At 40.9% G+C, this 27,863-nt stretch overlaps 1 protein-coding gene across 8 annotated transcripts in view; it reads right to left on the bottom strand.

Annotated features, from left to right (window-relative positions):
- Window positions 1-27,863, bottom strand: part of PPFIA2 (PTPRF interacting protein alpha 2) — a 581,389-nt gene that overhangs the window by 151,182 nt on the left and 402,344 nt on the right. For all 8 annotated transcript variants that reach the window (XM_019543139.1, XM_019543142.1, XM_019543143.1 and 5 more), the window contains one exon: window positions 3,683-3,799. In XM_019543139.1, coding sequence (XP_019398684.1) covers window positions 3,683-3,799 — 117 coding nt within the window. The remainder of the gene's footprint in view (window positions 1-3,682; window positions 3,800-27,863) is intronic.

The raw sequence follows: 27,863 nt of genomic DNA, 5'->3' as shown, positions 1-27,863 counted from the left end.
GAAAATGACCCTCTTCCCTTTTGATAGGTGTTCATCTTCCATTAGTAAAGCTTCTTGTTTTCTGTTAATTGTTTATCTTGTTCTCTTCTCCAGTTTCACAGCCCTACAGGATTTATTGCAATATTTCTGTTTTAAATGTGTTCATGTTATAGTGCTGTGTTACTCAGTCTAACCATAAGGCTAGTATGTGGGGAAGGAGTGTTAAGAGACAGTGAATAAGAGCAGAGGAGGTGGCTGCTTCCCAACCATTCCCCAGACTCCAGTCTGGGAATGGCGCAGGGAATCTTTCTCTACTTTTGCATTACTGATGGGGGCCAGAGGAATGGAGCAAGCACTGCTCCACTTGCCTTCTACAGATAGGGATCACCCAAGTCTGGAGAAGGCAGGGAGAGAAGGGGAGAAGAGGCAGCTGCAAGATAAATATCTGAAATAAATCTGTAATATTTATCTGTAAATATTACAGATAAATATCTGTAATATTTATCTGCAAGATAAATATCTGTAAATATCCTCTCCCAGAATGACTGTTCCCAAGCTTGCCTTTCCCAGAAATTTCCACTGGTAGAAGTGAGTGTCTTTGATTCATTCATCCTTGAGATAATAAAAACCTCTTTCCTATAGCTAAGGTTGTGGGTGCCCCACTTCACTTCAGGTACAGTACCAGTCAGTAAGATCCAAAAGTGTCCGTCACGAATGCTGTACAAATATTATCAGAAAAAAAACACCTGACAACCAAGAAGCAGCCACCTTTCACTCTCATCCAGAGCTATAAGCCCTTATAATAAGGCCACAAGCATTTTCACACAGAAGGGTGACATGTCAATTTGTTTCTTATTTGAATGAAAATATTGTCTTGTAACTGAAACTACTAGGTAGACAAGCTTATAAAAATGTAGATACTGTAAAATCTTACATCTTGTTAATCTTGTATATTTATAGGAAGTCACAGTGTTCAATCTGAATGTAATCTGAAATGAGGCTGAGGTGCAAGGGATGAACACCTTTCAGAAAAGGCCTGGTGTGTCCAGGAAAACTATTATGAACATAGGTAATACTTGGAACACAAGCAAAGAATTTACTCTTTAAAACCATACTAAGAGGTCTTGTTGAGACCTTGGAGAAAGCACTGGGGATGGAAACATGCATTGTGTTTTGTTGTCTTTGTGCTGCCATAAATATTTTTATGGTTGTCTAAAGGCCAAGCAAACAGGCATTCATACCCCATTGTCACTCTAAAAACGCCCACAATTTATGGCTGCAATGAAGTCGGCATCAATTGGTACTACTGTTCTATGACCAACTTCTATTTTTTTTATGGTGTGAGAATGCCAGCGATTCAAAGCCTCCCCTGCTTTTCAGTTGCCCTGGGTAGATGCTCCTTGGCCTTGAGAGGCTTGATCCTGCACACACTGGGAATTCCTATGCAAACTGAGCCCCTCAAACCTTAGGAGAACATAACACCTGTTGTCTTGCACCATCAATAGTCAGGACAATAGGTAACATTTCTTTTGACCAATGAAACAGATCAGCTGTGAGAGAGACATATCCTGGCACAGCTGATTGGCTTCATTTGGAGATGTCTACTTCTAGTGTGCAAGTCAAATTTTTAAGGACATTTAGAGCTAAATCCTATTTCATCTTATAGGTCTAAATGGTATGTATGCAGCTGTCCAACTGCCATTTTTGGCACTTACACACAGAGTTTGTGACCCAGCTTTGTCACCACAAACTCATGTAGTTACACTGCGAATGCTAAGTAGACCTGCACTCTGTCAGGTAGCTGCAGGACAAAAAGAGAATTTACTTGCCTACTGGACAGACAAGAGGTGGCAATGCCTTACTACGGCTCAGTGATTAGTCTTCTTTGCTAGGTGTAGGAGATGCAGATTTAAACCCAACATAAGCGGGACCTAGAACTTTGGTTTTCCATTCTCTGAGAAAGTACCTTAACCACTAATTAAACTACTAGTATAAACAACAGGAGGGCTGTTCTCTGACTGGTGTATGCACCAGGAACAGTCTATTTAACTAAAGGGTAAAACAGAATTGGAAATGTGTTTAGATGCCAAAAACAAGTTACACAGTGGTATATACATCATTTAGGCACATAAAGCAAAGTATCTTCCATTGAGTTCAAAGACAGTTAAGTGCCTAATAACTTTAGAAATCTGATCCTTTTTTCATTGTGTTACTACTCTCTTCATACCTACTTACTGATTTTACACGTGTGTGACAGGAATTAACTTATTGTTTGTAAAGTGCTTTGACAAGATAAAATACCCAAGCTGTAGGAATGCTAAGCACTACTATTATTAATATTATTTTATAGTTTTTGGAATCATAGAATCATAGAAAATGGGGGTTGGAAGGGACCTCAGGAGGTCATCTAATCCAATCCCCTGCTCAAAGTGGGACCATCGCCAACTAGATCACTCCAGCTAGGCTTTTGTCAAGCCAGCCCTTAAAAACCTCCAAGGATGGAGATTCCACCACATCTTTAGGTATCTTGTTTCAGTGCTTTATCATCCTAATATCCAACTTAAACCTCCCTTGCTGTAACTTGAGACCATTGATCCTTGTTCTGTCATCTGTCACCATTGACAAGTCTAGTTCCATCCTCTTCAGATAGTTAAAGGCTGCTACCAAAATTAGGACAGAGTGGGCACATCTACACATTGCCTTACGGTGATGTAGCGGTGCACTATGTTGCTGTAAGGCATGCTGCAGTGACATAGTGATCATGTGGGTCTACACGTGATCACTAGCTACATTGCCATAGCAGTGCACTCCCTGCTTATAGCGCGCCACTATGGCGACAGAGCAGGGAAATTTAACCATGCGCTGCCCACATTGTGCAGTATGGGCAGTACGGGCAAATGGAAGTACTAAAGCACGGTGAAGTAACAGAGTCATATGGCAATGTGTAGACACACCCAGTGTACACTGATTAAGTGCAAAAACTAGTGTGCATTAATTAGAAGTTCAAAAACAAAGAGTGGGAATAGAATGATAAGGAAGCATTACAACAAAATATCAGAAAGAGAAGATCTGCAAATATTTAGCATATTTGACTAAACTACTTGTCAGTGAAAAGTAAATTTTAAAACAGAACAATAGATATAATGATCTTCTGATTTGTGGATCTACTTTTCCACCAAGACAATATTTTAGCTGTTCTAGTGCAATTCTCAAGAGTCAAGTGATCTGTTGTACTTTCAGTAGCCTGTCCTGAGTTTCTCTTATAGGAAAAAATAATTTCTAGGTGGGGCAATATAAAAGTCATAGTGGCAAAGATTGCAGGAGATTGGGCTGAATCATGGATTTCACAGATTCTGCAGACATTAGGATTGGAAGGTACAGTCCTTGCGAAATCATCTGGTCCAGCCCCTTGCCCAAGGGCAGGAAGTCAGCTGGGGTCAGAGAATGCCAGCAAGATAATTATCCAAACTCTTCTTGAATGTGTCCAGAGTAGGTGCTTGCACCAGTTCATCACTGAGGTGGCATGTCCACATTTTGGTTTGCATTATTTGTCTCTTACATACATTAGAAACTTTCTATAGTCAGGATCCAACAATCTGTGTGGAACAAACTGGGCTGGGCATCCAATTCTAATAAGTATTTTAATCTTATTTCAAAGTTACTTTTTGTCCTGTCTTAAGAACAAAAACTTAATGTTTCATACCTTTTCATGAACTTTTTGTCCTGGCTCCACTCCTTCAATATGTTCCGATTCAGCAGGTCCCTCTCCAGATGCCATTTTCCTTTGAATATGTGCATTTTGTTCACGTAAAGCTACAATCTGTAAAAATCAATCAATTAATCAATCAATCCAGATGAACTTAACTGAATTCACTAAACAGGCAAGTATTATGTTTTTAAGGTCTTGATTTGACCCACAGAGGCACAAGGAACTCCATTTGAAGAATCAGTCCTATACTTATATAAAAGGGTTATGTGTCATTGATGAATGATAAAAATGAATAAGACACACATTTACAATAAGCAATAACTAATATTGAAAGCACAACATGAACTTATATTTCTAATCTTACCTAGTCCTAGCTACTAGTTCAATATATGAAAACATATTAGATTGATGATTTCAGTCCCCTGCAAGGACAAGGCATAGTTTTACATACAGGACACAATAGCTATTAAGCTGACACTGAGGAAGTACATTGCTAAAAGGATAAGGCATACTACAAAAAGAAGTGTCAGTTTTAAGCAGGATTTTCCTAACATTCAGTGATTGTGACATACATTCTTAAAGCATGTTATCTGGTGAGAAAAGCAAGTATGTAAAATAGCATTACGTTATTCAACACATTACTTCTATTAACTGCCTACTTAATGGGATAAATTAGGTCCCCCCTTAACTTAGGTTTACTCTCATTTTTACCTAAACTATACCAATAGAGTTTTCTCCAGAATGAGCTTCTGGGGTTTCAGTGAAACAATACATTAAATACATGGTGCCAAATCTAAATTGTGTATGTAAATGCTGTAGGACTTGGGGGATAAAAGCCAAACTAATTCACAACATGCTGAATTTCAAGTTACAGCCCTTGGTGCATTTGAATGGCTCTTGCTGATTTCAGTGTTAAGACTGACATTAAATGCAGATTTTTTTTCTCATGGATGTATATAGGAAAGTGTAAAACAAGTGCAGATATAGCCATCTGAATAAATCTGCATTCTTACACAGTGATCCAAAAATAGCCTAGTTTCAAATGTGTTTTGGCAGCATGAGAGGGACAGGGTACAGCTCGAAGTATTAAAATATTAGTCACACAAAATACATTTATTCATAACCCTTATTAATACTTATAAGTGCAAGTTTCTGAACAACTTGATTTCTATTCATGTTATTTTTGTTCAGACTTGTAAACCTTTTCTTTGCAAAGCTAAACAAAAGAAGTAAGTCTCTGCCTACAGAATATTCCTAATATTTAATTATAAAAGTAGATTTGGGGCAGACTGAGGAAGGTTACTTCAAGATAGTCATTGCTATGCACTGACTTATGGACATCACTTGTGCTTCACATGAAACACAGACTTTAAATCAATGCAAGGGGGGTGAATGGACACGTACTATCAGACCTGAAATTTGATATGGCTGTCTGTTACAGTAGTCCATGCATAGAAACTGTATTGTGACTGCACTAGTCAAAATTCCTCTGCTATATCCAATGCAACTTAGCCTCCATTTACCTCACCATAAATATCACTGCATAAACCATTCTGTTGTTAAAACTGGGGCAGTCCAGTTTCTGACCAGATGGAGACTACCCCCCTCTGATGCTGACAATCATCGTCACTGGCATGGGGAGTGCTGAGATGTGGTGTGGCAGTACCACTAGCCACATGTTTAATTTAAAGCACAAAGCAAATTAGCTACAAAGATGTTCCACATTATATGTAGATGTTCCATTATAGGTGGACTATCTTTGTGGCTGTTTTCTTATTTTATTGCACCATTAATTGGCTGAACTTGTGGCATGGTTGCTATTTATGGCATGGTTAATGTTATGTGTACAATAAATGTAACATTTGCCTTGGCTCTATGATAGCAAAACTACCCTGGTGTTTGTTTAGAGTTTTGCTACTTTCCTTTGTCTGCCCCCTTTTTCCCCCTTTTTAATAATTAATAAAATAATCCCCCTTTTTTTCTCAAGTGGGAAGTGTGGTCTCTTTGGAATAGTAGGCAGGAGAAATGGACTCAATAAGAATCAACACAGGCAATCAATTTTTCTCTTAGTCTCAGTTTTTGTTAAGAAGAAATAAATCTCTAGTAGTTATTATGGTTGTTGAGAAAAATCTTTAAACCATAGATTAACAGCACATCTATACTACACATTTTTGTTGGCACAGCCACGTAGACAAGGAATTGCAGAAATCATGTCCCTTACTGACACCTACGTTTGCTAAACCACTCATGTTGACCTAACTTATAACAGTAAGAATGTCAACTGGCCATAACAGTGTCAGTTCACTGTGAAGGTGGTTTGTGCAAGCCAGAGAAGACCTTTTGCCAGTATAGTTCACATCTCCAGTAAGGGGGATTGCTAGTTAAGCTATATGAACCATTATTTATTTGATATAATATTATTTTGCAATTTTCTCTTAAAAGAATGTTAGTATTGGTGATCTAAATCCTTGTCTTTTATTTACATTAATGAGGTGTGTTGGTTTGTTGGGAAGAGTCCTCATAGAGGCACTGTTGTACTGGTACAACACAATTCATAAGGCATAACTTGTTTTGATTCACCAAACTGCAACAAGTTATGCTGGCATAACTACTTTTGCAACAGCATATTGCATTCACAGTAAAAGAAGGTGGTTTTTTTAACTATGCCAGTATTTGGGACCTGATTATATATACCTAAAGGGATAATTGATATCCCCTCTGGCTCTAGGGGACAGGAGTAGGATCACTGGCATCAAACTGGATCAGGGAAGATCAGGCTAAAAATTAGGAAGAGCTCTCAGACTATGAAGACAAGTATTGGAACAGACTACCTATATAAATTGATGAATCTCTATCCCTGGAAATTTTCAAGAGCAGGCTAGATAGACATTTGATGGGGATAGCTTAGTCAGGGATAGTTTAGTCCTGCCTTGAGCAGGCTGCTGGCTCACATGAGGTTCCTTCTCACCATTTTTTCCTATTATCCTATGACTTCTGCCATCATTGGAAGGAAAACAGATATTGTGCCTTAATATAAGTCAATTATGAATTAAAACTAAAGAGATTAGCAAATTAGTATGGTCACACTTTCATGTCAAATACTTGTGAGGTGTCACATGATGATGGATCTCTAAATGGGATTATAACATGTTTTCCTCCAACATCAGGGGATTGTACACAGTGACCCAGCAGGGCTCTTCTTCAATCCTATGTTTGTGTGCAATTTCTAACTATAGAGGTAATAGTCTGCTTTCATTTATGTGATGGGAATGAAAATGCAACCGCGATTCTATTATTCTAAAAGGGAGTATTATGGAGAGTCATGTTTTCTATCTGAGATCAAATGTGCTTCATTTATAAAAAAAACCCCACTCCTCCCCACCCTCCAAAATACCTACTCAGCAATTTGATTTTGAATCAACAGAGCTGACCTGGATTTTTTCCATCTTGGACTCCATCACCATAATGAATATTTGGTAGGTTGAAAACTCTCTGCTACACCTGAGCTCCCCACTGTCTTCAAATGAAGACACTAAATGACAACCTAAATGAAAACCTGAGCAATGCCAGTAGCAATGCTGGGGTTTCACAGGTGCCTCTAATTGGAATGCAATAACTGATTTGTTGCTCACGCACAAGAATAAAGTAGTTAGTTGATGCTCTCTGTTGCATTTGCTCTGCACAACTAACCAGAGTGCAAAATGACAAAATTTATGCTTTCTGAAATACCCACTGCCAGGGCAGAGGGACATAGTCCCTACCTGAGCTCTGGTATTGGAGCCTGCCCCAGCAGCAGACAGTTCCTGGGGGCAGGGAGCAATCTCCTGCCCTCTGGTGCCTGGTTGACAGGGTGCAGATTTGCTCCCAGTCAGGTGTCTACATGAGCACTACTGCGCAGTAAGTAATCACAAGTAAATTTGCTACTTGCATTTGCAGGTAGCAAATTTACTCACAATTACCGAGGTTTACTTTGCAGTAAGCGTGTGCATGTGTAGACGCGCATGCTTACTGTGTAGTAAACTACGCTACTGAACAGTAAGTCATCTCATGTAGATGCACCCAGTTTTACACAGTACCTTCTCTGAATGGCACTGTATTTTGCCTCAACTTAAGCCAAAAAAGTCATTCCATATGCACCAGAGTGAGAGAAGAATATTAAATGCCAGATCTGTCTATCATATATTTTAGGGCAAAGGACTGAGCAGATGGAGAGAAGAAATGTACCCATAATTATGAGTAACAACAAAATGGATTCTGGGTCAGCACTAGTCTAGTCTTGTCCACCACTTCTATTGAGAACTTGCCTTGCCTCCAGAAAATATAACTAGAACATGTACTTGACAAACAGGTTTTAAGAAAAATATAGGCAATATATGATGTTCTATAAAGAACAGCTGCCATCATTGTTGGCAATTCCTCTATATAAGGCTGACAGTCTTCCAGTATATAGAGAAGTCATCAGTGAGTCCATAGATAACTGAGGAAGCCAATCTGAGAACTGCATGCTTGACTGCAGACATGGCAAGTACTTCCAGGAGGAAAGAGTAGATTTTAGGGTGATGTTATGACACGGCCCTTTTTCTTTGTCTCTCTCATCTATCTACCTCCATAGTGAAACGAGTTTGCTTGAAATGATCGAGGCCTTGCTATACATAATGGCAAAATTATGGATGATTCAGTGCTTGAGTCTCCCAGATACTGCATTTCTTCATCTTGGGCATCAAGGTGTCGATGAGTCTCTTCTTTTGCCCAGCTCTAGAACAGGGACCATGACTGAGTTGGGAGAATAAACTTGTTTTGGGAGCTAGTTGTCAGGCATCATTATGGCATGCCCTGTCCACCAAAGCTGGTGCCATATAAATCTGATGTCAAGGCTGGTGGTGCTTTCTTGAGTCTGAACCCTGGAATTCATCCTTCTGTCCATCCAACTGATATATAGGATTTTCCAAAGACACCACTGATGGTAATGTTGAATATCTTCCCGGTGTTTTTGACGTGCCATCTAAGTTTCGTGCACATACAACAGGACAGAGATGACAACAGCCTGGGAGAGAAAAAGTTGGGTTTGGGTCCTAATGTCATGATCATCCAAGACATGATTTCAAAGACAACCCAAGGCAGCATTAGCAGATTTTATCTGGTGTTGCATCTCATCATCTATGTTTACTTGTTGGAAAAGGTATGATTACCCAGGTAGGTGAAATACTCAAATTTCTTCAAATTCTTTTTGTAATTGATGGAGTAGCACCTGATTGGTGTGGGGTAGGTTGGTAAAGTAACTGGGTTTTCATTAAGTTGACAGTAAGTCCAAGCACTTCATAGACTTCACAGAAGCAAATGAAGTACCCTGAAACTCAATTAAATGGGCACATGCAACACAATCATCACCTTATTAAAGATCTGTCATGGAGGTGTTCATCACATAACCAACTGATGTTGAAGATACTCCTATCCGTAGAATACTGGATACTGACTCCAGATGTTTCAGTACTGAGATGTGGAATAGCTGTGATATAGATGGAAAAGAGTGTTGGTTCAATCACACCTTACTTGACTCCAGTTCTAACACTGAAGGGGTCCATTACTTAGGACAGCTGCTGTCGTGTCATAGTTTGTTGGGAAGTTTGGTGGTAGTAACAAATTTTGGCAGGCCTCCTCATCAGAATCTTCCATAGGGCTTCTCTGTTGATGGAATCAGAATCCTTAGTTTGGCTTAATGAGGAAACCCTGGGCAAACCCTGTGGGAGAGTGAGGGTAAGGGTGGTAAAGAAGTGTGGTTGGAGGGGCAGGGTGGATATGGGACAAAAGTTCTACCTATGCTGGGGACTCACAATCAGTCTGTGGCTGCTGCATCTGCCATAGCCATAACCACAGGCACAGAATTCTCTACTTCCCTGGTTGTTGCTCTGACGAGCAACATGGATCTTTGCACCTTACTGTTGCTACAAAAGCAATGCTGTGGGGCTGCTTTTGCTGCTAAGGTGCAGACTTCATGGGGATAGGGGCAATTCTGGTGCCCCCCTCCTCCCCCCAGGACTATTGCCTTCCTTGCACACTCCAAGTTACATTACTGATGTCAGGTCAATGAAGACCATGTAAAAATCTTACTGTTGCTCACAGCACTTCTGAAGTTGCCTATCAACAAAGATCATATCTATTGCACCTCCAAGTGGTCTGAAATGACACTGGGACTTGAGTAGAATTTCTTTAGTGTGGAAAGTAAGTCTTTTGTGGAGAACGGGGGCAAGGACCTTCAGAATGTGATACCATGAAAATTGCTGCAATCCAATATATCACCTTTCCTGAATATGGTTATTTTACAATTCTGGCATGTCTCAAGTCACTGGGAATCTGATTATGTTTCAAGATTTTCATAATAAATGACATGTAGTTGGTGAGAGATTTTTTCCACCATACTTATAAATTTCATCTGGCATTCCTCAGGACCACACACTTAGTTGTCTCTATCTGCTTAGAGGTTTTTAGGGCCTCTTGATAAGTTGGTGGTAGTCCTTACTGGAATTGTTGTGGAATGACTTTGATGGTATTGTCTTCAACATTAGCATCTGAGTTCCAAAAGCTTTCCTTCTACCATGTGTTAATGGTAGAACTGTGAAGAATAGCAACTGCCTAAGGAAGGTTTCTAGGGTCTGATCTTGGGCAGTTCTACAGTGAGGAATAGCTGGGAAAGGAGATATTTGTTAAGGTATGGGAGATGCAATTTAAGAATTGCATTTAAGAATTTAGAAGGAAGCAGAAAGGTCCTGGTTTCACAGCCTGCAGAGCATACAAGTAATGCTTCATCATGCAGGGTGAAAGCTTACTGGGTATATCTTACTGCGTATATAAGAGATCTGGCCTGTGGAGTCATACCATCTGGCCGATTGGGATTTGGGGTCAGGGATAGGGGGCCTGGTCTACTGCAGAATATAGAACCCTTTGATCCTGATGGACACGATTGTTGTGAGCAGGGGGATGAGTAAGGGTTGTATAGATACATCATAGTTCCTTGACTGTGCTCACTCTGCAGCTGCCAGACATTGGCCACCAATGCTTGGCAGCACTGCTGCTACTGGCCAAAGATCCTTCCACCACCAGATCCCCACTGAAATCACTGGATATACTGCATTGCCACTATCCCAATGGATCTGACCTGGGATAAGTCTGACTAGTGAGGAGGACTTTAAAATAAACTTACTAGGGAATGGAGAACAAAGCCCTGTGGTAAGTGGGGAAGTGAGAGACCTAGAGGAAGAGCAAGCAGGAGGGAGCAACAGTAGGGTATTCTCATACTTTTTGGGAAATCAGGGCAATTGACCAGTTAACTTAGGTGCCTGTACATGAATGCACGGAGCCTGGGAAACAAGCATGAAGGGCTGGAAGTCCTTGCACAGTCACAGAACTATGATGTGATCAGAATAACAGAGACTTGGTGAGATAGCTTGCATGACTGGAGTGCAATTATGGATGGGTACAAACTGTTCAGGAAGGACAGGGAGGGTAGAAGGGGAGGAGTTGCTCTTTATGTAAAAGAGCCATATGATTGCTCAGAGCTCCAGTATGAAAGTGGAGATACACCTGTTGAAAGTCTCTGGGTTAAGGTTAGAGGGGAGAGCAACAAGGGTGATATTCAGTGGGTGTCTCTTATAGGAAGTGATGGATAAGGCTTTCTTTAAACAGCTAGTGGAAGTTTCCCAATCACAAGCCCTGGTTCTCATGGGGATTTTCAATCACCCTGACATCTGCTGGGAGGGCAGTACAGCAATGCAAAGGCAATCCAGGAAGTTTTTGGAGATTGTTGGGAACAACTTCCTGGTGCAAGTGTTGGAGCAGCTAGCTAGGGGCTCTGTTCTTCTTGACCAGCGGCTCACAAACAGGGATGAATCAGTGGGGAATGTAGTAGTGGATGGCAAGTTGGGCAGCAGTGGCCACAAGATGATTGAGTTCAGGATCCTGAGGAAAGGAAGGATGGAGAGCAGCAGAGTAAGGACACTGGACTTCAGAAAAACAGACTTCAACTCATTCAGGGAACTCATAGGCAGGATCCCCTGGGGTGCCACACTGAGGGGGAGGGGAGTCCAGGAAAGCTGGCTGTATTTTAAAGAAGCCTTACTGAGAGTGCAGGAACAAACCATCCCAATGTGAAGGAAGACTAGCAAATATGGCAAAAGACCAGTCTGGCTTAGCAGGGAACTCTTTAGTAAACTGAGTCTCAAAAAGGAAGCTTATAACAAGTGGAAACTTGGACAAATAACTAGGAAGGAATATAAGAACACTGCTCAGGCATGCAGGGATGAAATCAGGAAGGCCAAAGCGCAATTGGAGTTAAAGCTAGCAAGGGATATAAAGGGTAACAAGAAGGGTTTCTACAAGAGGAGGATCAGGGAAAGTGTGGATTCCTTACTGAATGGGGGAGGCAACCTAGTGACAGAGGATGCAGAAAATGTTGAAGTGCTCAATGCCTTTTTCATCTCAGTTTTCACAGGCAAGGTCAGCTCCCAGACTACTGCACCATGCAGCATCGTTCGGGGAGGAGATAAGCAGCCAACAGTGGTGAAAGAACAGGTTAGGGACTATTTAGAAAAGCTGGACATGTAGAAATCCATGGGGCCAGATGGGATACATCTGAGGTTGCTGAGGGAGTTAGCTGATGAGATTGCAGAGCCATTGGTCATCATCTTTAAAAACTCATGGTGATCAGGAGAGGTGCCAGATGACTGTAAAAGAGCAAACATAGTGCCCATATTTAAGAAAGGGAAAAAAGGAGGATCCAGGGAATCATAGACTGGTCAGCCTCACCTCAGTCCCTGGAAAAATCAAGGAGTAGATCCTCAAGCAATCCATTTCTAAGCACTTGAAGCAGAAGGTGATTAAGAACAGTCAACATGGACTCAGCAAGGGCAAATCGTGCCTGACCTACCTGATTTCTTTCTATAGTGAGACAACTGGCTCTTTGGATATGGGGAGACCAGTGGATGTGTTCTACCTTGACTTTAACAAGACTTTTCATACAACTTTCTTGAAGATAAGCCTAGGAAGTACGGGTTGGATGAATAGACTGTACTGGCTGGAACATCGGGCTTAGAGGATAATAATCAATGGTTTGATGTCTAGTTGGCAGCCGGTATTAAGTGGAGTGCTCCAGGGGTTGGTCTGGGGACCAGTTTTGTTCAACGTTTTCATCAACTACCTGGAAGATGGCATAGAAGGCACCCTCAGCAAGGCTGCAGATGATACCAGTAGATAAACTGGAGGGTAGGGGTAGGATTCAGAGTGACCAAGAAAAATTGGAGCATTGGGCCAAAAGGAATCTCATGAGGTTCAATGAGAACAAATGCAAAGTCCTGAACTTAGGATAGAACAATCCCATGCACCAGTAGAGGCTGGCGGGCTGACTGGCTGAGCAGCAGCTCTGCAGAAAAGGACCTGGGGACTACAGTGGACAATAAGCTGGATACAAGCCAACAGTGTGCCCTTGTCACCAAGAAGGTTAATGGCATTCTGAGCCTCTTCAGTACGTGTGTTTCTAGCAGGTCAAGGGAAGTAATTATCCCCTTCTATTCAGCACAGGTAAGGCCACATCTGGAGTACTGTGTTCAGTTTTCGGCCCCCTGCTAGAGAAAGGATGTGGACAAATTGGAGTCCACTGGAGAGAAACAAAAATGGTGAGGGGGCTGGGGCACATGGCTTATGATGAGAGGAAACTGGGCTTATTTAGTTTAGGGAAGACTGAGTGGAGATTCAACTACCTGAAAGGTGGTTCCACAGAGGATGGAGCTAGACCATTCCCAGTGATGACAGATGACAGAACAAGGAGCAATGGTATCAACTTGCTGCTGGGAAGTTTTAGGTTAGATATTAGGAAGAATTTTCTCATTAGGTGGGTAGTAAACACTGGAACCCAGGTTACCCAGAGAGGCTGTGGAATTTTCATCTTTGGAGGTGTTTAAGACTTGGATAGACACAGTTTGGCTGGGGATCTAATTTGGGATCATCCTGGTGTGAGCTGGAAGTTGGACTAGATGACCTACTGAGGTCCCTTCCAAACTTAATTTTCTATGATTCTATAACACCCCTGGTCTATATCACTTCCCTGGAACTCCTGAATGTGTCACAAAGAAGAATGGCCCAATGACTTCTGCTTTAGCTACCATAAACCCAGAAATGAGACAGTAAGAAGCTGTCTTGGGGGTAACTCCTTGCTTTTAAGCATCCTGGAGGCAGACCTTGCTGAGCTAGTTAGAAAATTTCAGGCAGAATATTCTTCTGTTCGAAAATACCATCTTGATGAAATCAGCTGTATCGTTGTTGTTGAATCATATTGAATTTGGTGAAATTTCCTGTCAGAATTAGGACATGGCTTGACATTAGATGCTATATCATATTATGCATGACAACATAAAAGCAACACGATATTGAGACAAAACAAAGAAACAAACTTTCAATTTGAAAGAAAATTTAGAAATGTTTTGAAACAAAATCTGCTAAAACAAAATGTACAAAGATGGTAGCATGTGATGTTTCTGCTGAAGGAAACTGCTTGGGAGCAGTTTGTTACTGCTGCTATTCAAGGGAGCAAGTCTTTTGTATATAGCATAGAAATAACGGATGGTATAACAATGAATACATTTCACTATGAAAAACCTGGTATCATATCCTTGACTGGAACACCCTGGAAACAACTCATTTTTGAGCATTTGCCTTTGATATTAACTTTAATTTTGGCGGGATCTATACTTATATGATCACTTCTGCAGTTAGTGTGATGCTCTGACATGCATTTAATTTTTTAATTATGTTAATATTTTAATAAAGAGTGTTCATTTATTATATTTGTGCACTCAGAAGAGAGTTTGAGTGTTGCTTTGGTATTTGTATCACTGTTGTAGTCTTACTACTTGTATTTTGTTTAACGGAAGCTAGTGTTTAAGAATTATGTCCACTTGATGGCAATGTGTATTTTTAGCAGAGAAAGTGGAAAGTAGCAGAGAAAACGTGAACTGTTGCTTATATGTCCTGACAGCAGAAGACCTTGCCTTAAACAAGGTCCAGGTTTGACAGAACTTGATTTACAAAACTTACCATATTTACTAAACCTACCATAGCAAGACTCATGACTAGAGTTATGGGATATGTTGGGGCAATGCTATCTATTTCTACCTCAGCTGTATAATGGTTAAAAATTACTCACATCTACCCAATTTGGAGACCCCCACCTTTCCCGCCCCTCCCAGTTCTAAATCAAGACTCAGGGACATTTATAGAGCAGATTGCGTGGAAATGCTGTCCTGCTGCTACCTTGTCAGTAAGCTTTGCACTTCATATAGAAGGACAGTCCAATGAATTCCTTTCATAGATATTAAATCTACATATATATTTTAATTTACATATAAGCCACTGGTGCTCATCTCTTTTCATCTTGTGGTCTAGACAGATGGTGCCAGAGTTGTGTATGGGCTTGATCTGGCCACTGGGACAGGTGCAGCAGGAGACTGAGTTGGTCCATGTGACTGGTGCAGCTGTATGGCACATGATCTGGCCATGAGAACAGGCTCAGGGTGCATCCCAGGCTTTAACCAGCCACACAACAATGGTTTGGGACCATTCAGACCACACAGTGATGGCCTAGCCAAGGCCCAATCCAACAACACAGGGATTGGAAATTTGGCAGCGGGGAAAAGGTGATGGTTAACTGCCACTAGTCCCTTGCCACCAAATTTCCTGACCTGAAGCCCACAGGCCAGATGCCATGACTCTATGGGTTAGATCTGGCTTGTGGTCCAGGGGTTAAACATCCATGATCTAAATGATTTGTGTAAAATGTATCTATGTCTGCAGGCTGGATCTGGCCATTGGGGTGGATGCAGCAGGTGACAGACCTGGTGTGCTGGGTAGGTGGGGCTGGGCCCCAATCCAGCCATGTGGCAATGGCAAGGGCCTGAGCAGGCTGTAACAGGTGGGAAGTGGTGGCCGGTGTTGCTCAATGAATAGAAGTGATAGAGGGAGCTTTAACTCAAGTGTTTTGGGTATAAAAATGTTGAATACTACTGTAGGTATTTCATAAAAGCATTCTTCTACAACAACAGCAAGTGGTAACAGCAAGAATCCAGAAAGGCATTCGCTATCCAAAAAGATAAAAAAAAATTCTGAAAACACTGCTAATGAAAATTATGGAAAAAGAAGAACATATCTATTTTTTTTAACATTTCTTTCTGCTTTTAGGATTAGAATAACCAATTGAACAAATCTATTACAGCATTAAGACTACTTATACCTTATCAATTAGCTGTTTTATTTCACCTAAATACAACTTAGCATTGTAAAGTATTTATTAGACAGTAAAAATATACCACAGAGCAGGGGGGAAAAAGCAACAATATTTGCTACAAAAATAGGTATAAAAACTTAAACTCTATACATCTGCATTCATGAGATGCATATTACCTACTATTTATTTCCTCTAAAATGAAATAAAATTTATTTTAACTCCAAAACAAACCCTACTAAATATACCATATTTTCTCTCATGCAATACTCCCCCAAATAAGACACACCTTGTTTTTGCGAAGTCAGAATGAAGAAAAAGAAAAGATTTTTCCAGAGTTATATCCATGTAGAATAGGGACAGGTCTAATCTTCCACTCACTCACCCTTCCTTTCCTGCTCAGGCAAAAACTGCAGTTTTAACTCTTTCACAGCTCAACTGTCAACAGCTTTTGACAGCTCAGCCAAAAGCTGAAACTGTAGATGCTGCTGAAAACTATACTTCATGGGCAGCCTGTAGAACTGTGAAACAGGAGAAGAGACCCCAGGATTAGCTAAAAGACATCAAATTTGCAGAACTAAGGATAGCTTGATTAGTGGAACATCAAGATGATTAGAAAGGACACATGCGGAGTGCAGAAAATTTACCAGGACTTAGGTATATCACTCTAAGACATGAAGTCAATAGTTTCTATCATTGTTCCCTGAATAAAAATGACACTGTTGCTACTGGGAAGTTGGTTTTAATTTTTAGGTGGAGCAAGAATCAAAGTTGGATATGACTGCACAACTGCACCTGCTCTGGATCTGCCCTGGATGGACTCTGCCCCCACCCTTCATCCAGCTTCTGGAAGAAAGATCATGAAAAGAAGCAACAGTCATCTTACAGCATCCCAATGCTTCTATTCTGAGAAGAAAGAAATCAGCTCCCTAAGACACACACCCCAACTTTGAAAAAACAATTTTTAGGAAAAGTTGAATGTGGTATGTAAATACAGTACTATAAAAATAAGATAAAACAAATTAACATGTCTTTTCCCTCCTGTTTTCTGACCTACCACTTAGAAGCTTTGTTGTCATATTAGACTTCTTTCTTTGAGTTGCTGTTGAGGACATTAATTTCCTACTTTGTACACTTCTAACGATAGATGTTTTTCAATGTGATTCTAACTATCACAACAGAATTTTTGTGGAATATTTGAAGTAAATCATACAAGGTTTTAGAATATATGAGTATAAAAAAATTAAACCTTCTTACTTGGACATTTTTCTAACTTTAGTGGCTTAACTCCACAGAGTAATATTCAACACTGCAAAACCATAACATAAAACCATCAATGCCATATCAGGTACCTCACTTTCCAAGTTCCCCACATCTGCAGTGACCTTTTTTAAGAATGACAATGGATAGCTTTCTAATGGAAGTACAGCGAATGGCTACTATGGGATTTGTGCAGAATGGAAGTACAGAGAATGGCTACTATAAATCCCTGAATGCCCACCTGGGAGTCAGTATTCAGCTCCTTCATTTGGCTCTTTCTTTTCCCTGTTCTACACTCTACATTTGTTATATCCTCTCTCAGTTCAGCCCTGGGTCATATTTTTATGCAGATATTGAACATACCAAATTTAATTTTTCAATGTTGAGTTTCTAGCTTATAGCACCTTGTTCTGCTGTAAATGCTTTTAATATACAATACTGAAATCAAGCATGCTGCCAATTTGTTAAAAAAAAATTTTTTTAAACTGTCAAATACCCACCTCTTTTATTCAGGTTTAGCATCTACTTCTGAATTTGGAAATTCTGATTTTGCCTTTCATCTTTCAGATCTATCCTTACTACCTCCAAGACATTGCCTATCTTGGTCTCACTTACTACTGATCTCACTTATTCCTCCAGAAATATCCTTCTAGAGCCATAGAAACACTGGGCTGGAAAACAACTCAGAGAGTCTAACACCCTGCTTAGGGCAGGATCATCCCTCTCTAAATCACATCCAAGAGCTTTCAAACCTTAAAAGTGGCCATGGATGGAGATTCCATAACCTCTCTAGGTTAACCATGCTTAACTGCCTTCATTGTTATAAAGTTCTTTTTAATATCCAATCTGAATTTGCCTGTTCAAATTTAATACTGTTATTTCTTGTCCTGTCCCTTGAAGACATGGAGAATAGTCTATTGCCATCCTTATTATAACTACCCTTCAGATACTTAAAGATTTATCAAATCCTCTATTTCCTTCTCTTCATCAGACAAATAATGCCCTTTCTTTCAACCTTTTTGTCATAAGTCACATTTCTTAGACCTCCAGTCACTTGAGTTGCTTTCCATGAGGAGCAACATGATTTGTATACAACTTTCTCAAAGTGCAGTGCCCAAAACTGGACACAGTACTTGAGATGAAGACTAACCAATGCTTAATAGACTGGAAAAGTCACTTGTATTTACTTGCAAGTGATCTTCCTATTAATATAGACTAATAGGCTATTTTTTTTTTTTTGCAACAAGAGCACACTGTTGGTTCATATTCAGTTTACTGTCCATTATTACCCCAGACCATTTTCTGCAGAACTGCAGCCTAGCCAGCCATTCCTCAGTCCATATTTGTGCACGTGACTGTTCTGTTCTAAGTGCAGGACTCTGCACTTGTCTTTACTGAATTTTGTTCAGTTAATTACAGATCATTTGTCTAGTTTATCTAAGTCATTCCTAATCTTACAATCTGAGTCTTAATCTTATAGTCCGGAAGGTCTGAAATGGCATCCAGTTTAGCATCATTTGTAAATTTGCTAATTTTGTATTCAATCCCCATCTCCACAATTCATTAATGAAAATATTAAAAAAGCATTAGATTCTTCAGCCTTCTTCGCATCATTCATACTTAGTAAAGAGCTTATACTTTCCTTTGCCTACCTCTTACTTCTAATGTCATGCTTTCATTTCCATCTCAGCTATCACTTCCTTTACTTTTTGCCTCCCCAAACCTGAGTTATCCAAATTTCAACTTTTCTTACAAGTGATAGCTGAACACACCTCCCATAAACATTTGCTCCAAAATCTCAACAGGCTTTCTGTCCACTGCAGAATCTGGTACTTACCATAATTGCTACGTAGGGGTGACTGAATGTTGCAAAACGTCTTCTATTAATATGTATTAATGTAATTCCTTTGAACTGCATTTACACTTTTTGTGCTTGCTCTCTGTGAGTATTTTAGGCAATGAGTTTTTCATTATTATTTCTATTACAGTAATACCCTTAATGTGCTAGGAGAAACAGTCTCTGCCTTGAATGAACTAGAATCTCAAAAGGCAGACAGGCGCAACACACATACTGCATAACCAGGACAATGATGTGCTCATTAGCTTCATGTTTATCTTTTAGTTGTATTTGGTGACATCCTAGCACTGCTGAAATCAGTGCTATAGTCCTATCAATTTCAGTGAGAGCAGGGCTTCACCCATTAAATTTCCCAACTACAGTCCTCCCTTCACCATTCAAAACTCAAGCAGAAATATCCAATATTTTCATTTATTTAATAAATACTGAAAAATCATCAATGGAAAGCATTTATCAACTATGTTAATATTCCCAATGGAAACCTCAAGAAAACTTTCTAATGAGAAAACATCATATGTCCCAACTCCTATTTTGTCTCTAAGGGACAAAGTTCCACTCAGAGAAGGCATGGGCTCTCGAGTCACCCAACAGGATCCTGTTGCATTCCATACAAAGGCAAAAATCCTAGTAAGATATCTAAATCAATCCCTTATATATCTCTTACATATCTCCATCTTAGATTAATCATCTCCCAAAAGTTCCCTTCATTACTAGGTTTGAGCCACTCTCTCTCAGAAGCAATTTAATGTATGCCCTGAGAGGTCTAATTCCACTTGCATTCTGTTCCAAGCCAATTTCATATGGGGAAGGCACATAAGAAACTGTGGATCTGAACAAGATGCAGTTCAACAAAGACAACTGCAGGGTACTGCACTTGGGGAGAGGGAACAGCATTATAGTTATAGGTTAGGGGATGACCCTCTCAGCAGCACAGAGGCAGAGAAGGATCTTGGAGTCAGGATTGACTCCAGGATGAATATGAGTTGCCAATGCGACGAAGCAACAGGCAGAGCCAACCGCACCCTGTCATGCATCAACAGGGGCATCACTAACAGGTCCAGAGAGGTCTTGCTCCCCCTCCCCCTCTATGTGGCGCTGGTCAGGCCACAGCTGGAGTACTGTGTCCAGTTCTGGGCACTGCACTTCAAGAGGGATGTGGAGAACCTGGAGAGGGTCCAGAGGAGGGCCACTCATATGGTTGGGGGCCTCCATGGCCAGCCCTATGAGGAGAGGCTGAGGGACCTGAATCTCTTCAGTCTCCACAAGAGGAGACTGAGGGGGGATCTTGTGGCTGCCTACAACCTTATCAGGGGCCACCAGCAGGGACTCGGGAAAAGTCTGTTCAACAGGGCCCCCCTTGGAGTCACTAGGGACACAAGCTGAGGGAGGACAGGTTTAGGTTAGATATTAGGAAGAACTACTTCACAGTAAGGGTGGCCAGAGCCTGGAATAGGCTTCCCAGAGAGGTGGTGCTCTCACTTTCCCTGGAAATCTTCAAAAGGAGACTGGATAGGCACCTGGCTGGGGTCTTATAACCCCCCCCAGTGCTCCTTCCTGCCCATGGCGGAGGGTCGGACTAGATGATCTGTCTAGGCCCCTTCCTATGATTCTATGATTCTATAAAGTCCACTTAAGTTCCTAAGTCCTTAAGAGGTAAAGGGACTACACACATGAGCTATAGGTGCAATGGCGGTGCAGCTATCATCTACTGCAACATAGCTTATTACTTAGACCATTTTCCCAGGAAGTGAGAGCCCTGGGATCTTGACCTCCCCATCATTTTGAGTGGTTTAAACCCACATCTCTTGCTTTCCAGTCCCCAAGTAATGTGCATCCTTCATCCTTCCTGCTGTTAGCAGGGCCATTTGGCAGCCAAGAATAAAAAGATCAGGAGGCTAGAGGGAGAGCCATAAAAATGAAGTGTGGCTCTGTGGAAGTAGGCAGTCCTGGGTTCTGGCTCCTGATCCCAATGCTGTTTACCCATTTTATTCAATGACTAAGGAATGCAAAATGCATCAAGTCCAGGGAATGATCGAGGAGGAAGCTGACTGTTGCCCAGTGGTTAGACACTCTGCTGGAAAGAGAAGGCCCGGGCCTCTGTCACTGTTGCAAGGTTTATATATAAATTTTCCACTAAAAATCACTGGGTAGCTAGCATAATCACTGGGTAGTTAGGGTATTATCCTGGGAAGTAGGAGATGTGGGAGAATGCCCTCACCACATACTGGGAAAGAGCTAGATGTGTCGTGCTACACTGCTATCTAAATGAGTCATAGTAAGCTGGAGCGTTATGAGATGTGCACATCAATCTGACCATTAACAGAATGGGAGACATGTGTGCACTTCCTTGGACAGATTAGGATTACCTGCTCCAGAACAGGGTGGTCTTCTGAAGTTGCAAGTGTTGTTGCTGCTTCTCTGCAAAATGGGAAGACTATCTGTCTGAAGGGTTGAACAGGATTGGTTTCCATGTAGCTGTAGGCTGTCCAGTGACTGAATGTGAGAGCATGGTACCTTGCAAGTGGAATAGCTCCTTCAGGAAGGCAAAGTTTGAGACAAATGGCAATCTGAATCAAAGGCAGTTTAGAGACAAAAGAGGATGTGGATCTTTGTGTATTCAACTATAATATTAAATTCTCAATTTGAAATCATTTGAAATTTTTTCTACACAGAAAACTAGAATTTTTTTAGAATTTTTTTTCAACAGAGGATGCCTTGCAATATCCATGTGTACTGCTTAGAAGGTTTAATCAGCTGTGAAGTATTATTATTGTATTATAAGTGTAAAACTCATGTATTAAAACTCAGTTTCACTGTGCAGAGGGTGGGCCTTGAACCTCAACCACAGTTTTAGAAATCCTTACAGCCTGAGAAAGTTCACATTCAAAATTCACTGCTATGGCCCAATACAGGGCTGTCCAACCAATGCACAAAGCAGCAAGGAGGGGGCATGCAGCCCCTGTTAGTGTGTGGCCAAAGGGGCACATGACCCCTGGCCACTTAGAAGTTGGACAGATCTGGCTTAATTACATAATAAGCCAAATAAAAATTCTGTGCTTGAATGCTCCTGTGAAAAAGTCTGAAACTGGGTCAAAATAAGTAGTTAAAGGAAATTAAGAGGGCACTCCCAAATACCCATCTTCAGAAACCTGATATAAGAAAATGTGTTTTAGCAATCATTGATTTTAGTTTTTTATTCTTGAAGCTGAGTCCATGATAGAGCATTAAAGAACTTTAAAAATAAAAGCAGGGTTTCTTTCAATATAGAAAGTAGAACCATAAAACAGGATGTTAGTAAATGGGTTGAAACATACGATGTGGTATCTTGATCTCATGAAAACACATGTACAATGTTGGAGATTAAGGCAATATGACAAGAAAGGCAGTCTCATTATGAGAACATAAAGAAAAATTATGCTAGCTGTGAGTCAGTGAACAACAGTATCTTTTCCATCTATTTAAGCAGGGGAGGTAGTTAGTTTTGTGATTATCCAGATATGCCACCCATAGATGGACACCCAAATACAGCAGCCTACAGAAAAATATATAAACAAACAAAAGATGAAATTATTTTTCAAGGCCTTCCTAACTGTGAAGGATAACTGTAAGTGAAGGGAATAAACAGCACAAAAGAACAATGAAATTATACTGGCTTGACTAAACAGGATTGCGCTTGCACAGCCTATCAGCACAATAACACAGTAAGTTCCTAGTGCCACGTTTTTCACATTGTAAAGAAAACCATTTCTTAAGGAAGGAACAGCATTTCCATAAGAATATGTTTGTTCTGTTGTGTTCCAGAACTGACAACTTAAAAATTTTTTGAAGATAAAAGTATGAAAAAAGCTACAGTATCTCCTCTAATCCCAGACCAGTACATACCCTTGTTACTGTAATATAATCTGTTTTCTGTTTCTGCTATTCAGGTGGCTCTTTCACTGTTGGATACTATCTGTATTATGATATATACTACACCTTGCTATAAACAACAAGGGGTACAGAAACAACACATAAGGCAATCTGGATTATATGCACATGCTCTTAATTTATTACTCTGTCTCATCATTCATAGTGACCTACTGTAGATAAATTTTAAACATGTAATTATTAGATCTCAGAGTTGAAGGCCATCCAAAAAGCATTCGTATACCTGGAGGACTTTGGTTTGGTCTCTTAACTTTGTAAATATATATGAGGATGCAGACAGACATAACACTTAACCCATTCCAAAATGGTCACTGATAGGGAACTGTATCACATTTGTTCCCAGACAGAAGTGTCCATACATATATTGCTAAGGGCTCCAAGTAGAGCTGTCACCTTTCAGGAAATGCACAGTTGCCAAAATGCCACCAGTGGTGGTGGAGTACCAGACCATCAAGTCTTCCAGTGCCCAGGGTATCCCCAGGGTTTTATTAGAAGCAGAGGAAAACCTGGATTGGCTAGTTGCCAAGAAAGAGGAAGACATTATGGCCCACAACTGCAATTTATTCTACCCTTCTCAAAAACAAAAAAGGCTAATTAACTTCAATAAAGAACTTTTCAAAATCTATGTGGTGGTACCCTGACTAGGGAAGTATGGAGGTGTCTGTGTGTTGCAGGAGAGCAACCTGAACCCCATGAGTGGGACCAGAACCCACTCAAAAGGATCCCGGGCTCACTGGAGGTGTGAAATAGGAGTGGAGGGGTTGACAGGTTTTCATAGATTACATAGACATCAGGGCTGGAAGGGACCTTGGAAGATCATCGAGTCTAGCCCCCTGCCCAAAGGGCAGGAAGTCAGCTGGGGTCATAGGACACCAGCAAGATAAGCATCCAATTTGCTCTTGAAGGTGTTCAGAGTAGGTGCTTGAACCACCTCTGATGGCAGACTGTTCTAGACCTTGGGGGCTTGGACAGTAAAGAAATTCTTCCTTCTGTCCAGCCTGAAATGGTCTCGCACTAGTTTATGACCATTTGACCTGGTCATCCCTTGGGGCGCTCTGGTGAACAAACGTTCCCCCAGATCCTGGTGGTCACCCCAATAAACTTATAGGTGGCCATCAGACCACCCTTGAGCCTGTGCTTTTCCAGGCTAAAGAGTCCCATGGCTCTCAGCCTCTTGTCGTAAGTTCTGTTTTCCTGACCTCCAATCATGCACGTGGCTCTTCTCTGGACTCTCTCAAGCTTCTCCACATCCTTTTTGAATTGCGAAGCCCAAAACTGGACGCAGTACTCCAGCTGTGGCTTCACCAAGGCCGAGTACAAGGGGAGAATGACATCCTGGGATTTGCTTGAGAAGCATCTATGAATGCAAGACAGCATTTTGGTCACTTTACTAGCCGCAGCATCGCATTGCAGGCTCATGTTTATCTTGTGGTCAATGATGGCCCCCAAGTCTCTTTCTGCCATAGTGCTAGCCAGCGTAGCACTGCTGAGCCTATGAGGATGCTGCAGGTTTTTCCTCCCAAGGTAGAGAACGTTTCATTTTTCAGTGTTAAACACCATCAGGTTCTCATCCACCCATTTGCTGAGTCCAGGTCAACCTGGATCACCCGCCTTTCACCTGGCGTGGATGCTTTGCCCCAAAGTTTGGTGTCATTGGTGAACATGGCCAGTCCGCTCCTGATTCCAATGTCCACATCATTAATGAAGATATTGAACAATACGGGTCCAAGGACAGAGCCTTAAGTGACCCCACTGGTCACAGGACACCATGATGAGTGACTGCCATCAATTACAACCCTCTGGGTCCAAACACAGAGCCAGTTTCCCAGCCAGCGGATCATGGTGGACCCAAGGCCACAGTTGGCTAGTTTTGCCAAGAGGTGATCATAGGATACCAGATCTAAGGCTTCTTTGAAGTCAAGATATATGACATCAATCTCATCTCCCTTGTCCAGGTGAGAGGGCATGAGCTGTATCAGCCCCTACTTGTACTAACCAGGGGGATCGGTGCTGCTAGGCCCCCCAGGATCTCTGCACCTTTTCAACCCCTAGGCTGGAAAGGGATTTGTCAATTTCAGTTCCCACTGAAGCCCTGTGCTCCAGGGTTCACAGGTTAATTTGGGGTGGTGGTCGAAGCAGAAGGTTGCCAGATGCCAGGGGAGTCTGAGTCTGTACAATCTTCTGGTCTCCACAAGTAGGGGGCAATGCAGGGATTGAAAAGCCATGGAAAACTCCCAGGCCCACCAGAGAACACAGACTCCTGGGAAGCACAAGCAGGGAGCCACATGCCCCACTTCCCCAGCATCTGACAACCCCTCCACCTCCACTCTCCATCACCAATGAGCCTGGGATCCCACTGCCAAGTGTCTGTAACAAAGAAGGCAACCTGCCATGGAGGCTTTGCTTCCCCACCTATACAGACTACAAACCTGTTATTTGCACAGTACAGTTCTGGCTGCATTCCAGAGCAGACCCTTGCCCTGCCTGTATTTGGTGGGGGATGAGCAACACTGCATTTCTGGATACACAGAGGGCTGATCAGACAGTAGGCACAGAATACTCCCTGACCTCATGTAACATTGAACTGGTTCATGGAGCTTTGGCTCAAAATAGTACTTGATTTTCCTAGTGTGTTTCTGAAATATTCCAGGAAGCTTAAACAAGTCTTAAGTGACACGTACATCTAGGGTGCAGCAGAGTCTGTTGATCCTAGATCCACCTCTTTGGATCCACAGATAAGACAATCATGGAAGGCAATCATCCTCGACTGCAAGGGATTGCCAAAGAAGAAGACATCTAGGTCAAGTACAGACATTACACTTTTATCAGGATAAGTTGGACTCGATGATCTACTAAGGTCCCCTCTGACCCTGAACATCTATGAAATCTATGAAATGTAAGTGATTGGAAACCAGTTTATACTCATAGCAGAACAGAAGTTCGGCACACATAGACTGGTTTAAAAATGGTGGAGCCTGGTCTAAAATATGCCCTCCCCCTCAATACCAAAAGGTGAATATGTGTTCTGTTTGCTATCAACCTGGACTATACAGCTTACAGAAAACCACATAACTTAGATGGAGCCTGCCTCAGGCTTTTTGAATATCTGTACCTAGCCATTGACTCTTGGGGTTAGAGTTTAGAACTTCCTAAGTGTTATGTCTTTTCACACCTTGAATGCCTCCAGTAAGGATTTTATTGGGTTTCAAATAACTAGTGATTGGATTACTGCCAGACTTTAATTAATTATGTTGGGGCTGTATTGTACTATGGCATATTAGCCTGCCCTGCTTTTTTGTGTGTTAAAATATAGCCATGTTCTGAAAAACAAGTTTTGAGAGGCTTTCACGGACCTGAGATTCTTGGGGCACGAAAAACATTCTTTATATTTTAGCTACAAATTTATTCAACACAATGACATCTTTAGTTTTGCACCTCATTTAATATTTTGTAGATTTATTTATAGGACACAAATAAAACAAACTCTATTTAGGCAGCCAATATAAATATCCAGTGCATGTTAAATATGCACAGTGTTAGGTGACATGAAAATAATATGTTGTGAATATTATATTTAGCCTCCCATCTAGGGTAAATCTAGTTCTACTGTAATTAGTAAAATAGTTACATAATCAATTTCCCTACTGGTTTTTCTTATAATGTTCTTGCAATCTAAATTATATTAAAAACCATCTGCCACTGAAGTATTTAATCACTTTAATTGTCTGGATTCAAATATGCTTTCCATTAAATCAGATGCTTACCGTATACAGTGGAGATTTAATTAATAAAAATAAATAGTAAAAATATATGGAAGCCAAGGTCTAGCCTCAGAGGAGAGGATTTTGTTGAAATATCTGGAGTACTACCTTTTCTCATTGCAATTAAAAATTGTAAGTTAACTTGCCTTTGTTACCCTATTAGCAAAGTATTTCCTTAGGTACAGTTGCTCCCATGAAATAAAATTTTTTGTTATGGTGTGCCAGCCTTGTGACTTAATATTTTGGAAAATCTTTTTCAGTGCAACAGTTTCTATTGCATCTCTTGTTTGTTGACTACCTGGTCATTTCTCTTATAATATCCTGCTTTTATTTACATGAACCCTTGTTCCATCTGTTGTTATTTGGCTCTGTGTTTGCTTCTATCCCAGAGATCCAAAGAAAGAATTTTTGATACCCAAAACAGAACAAAATGAGATTTGGTTCCCTTGATGTAGTATTTGCCTATCTAAACAGGGTATGTTAAGCAGTATTAAAAATGTTGACACAATTTTGTTAAAAAACAGATATTGGATTCCAGGTCAACCTTCTGCCCCTTCATTCATTGTGGTATAGTTGTTCATTACATGGGGCTTTAAACCGTGTCAATCATTCTGTGCCACAAAATTTAAAAGTAACACAGTGAGTCAAGGGCTTCTGAGAACTCAGTCAATTTCCTCACTTTTGGTTTTGAGTTTAGGTTTTTCTCAAAATATAAATGTAATTTTTCATAGTTGATTTTGTTATGATGAAGTTATTATGAAATATCAGTAATACAATAAGCCAAGTCCACAAAAGCTCTATCTTAATATAATAAATGCTTATTTGCAGTGACCTGTTTTAATAAAATCAGCCACTTAACAACAACATATCTCCTAAGGACATTTTCCTTACCATATATCATCCACCTACTACTTGAGACCTACTTAATATATCTACTACTTGAGACCTACATTTGTGAAGAGTGGACATAATGTTGTGACATAATAAATAGGCATGTCCTTCCATTTCTTTGCATCAAGTTACACAGGGTGTGTCCACACAAGATGTTTACTGCAGAGCTTCCTAATTAGTTCCACAGTAAATGTCTCAGAGTCTACACATGCA

This window comes from Crocodylus porosus, unplaced genomic scaffold (assembly GCF_001723895.1).
Source record: "Crocodylus porosus isolate Cpor-Errol unplaced genomic scaffold, CroPor_comp1, whole genome shotgun sequence".
In the NCBI taxonomy this organism is placed as follows: domain Eukaryota; kingdom Metazoa; phylum Chordata; order Crocodylia; family Crocodylidae; genus Crocodylus; species Crocodylus porosus.
Note: the sequence above shows the minus strand (reverse complement) of the source record. Positions and strands in the feature narration are given on the sequence as shown.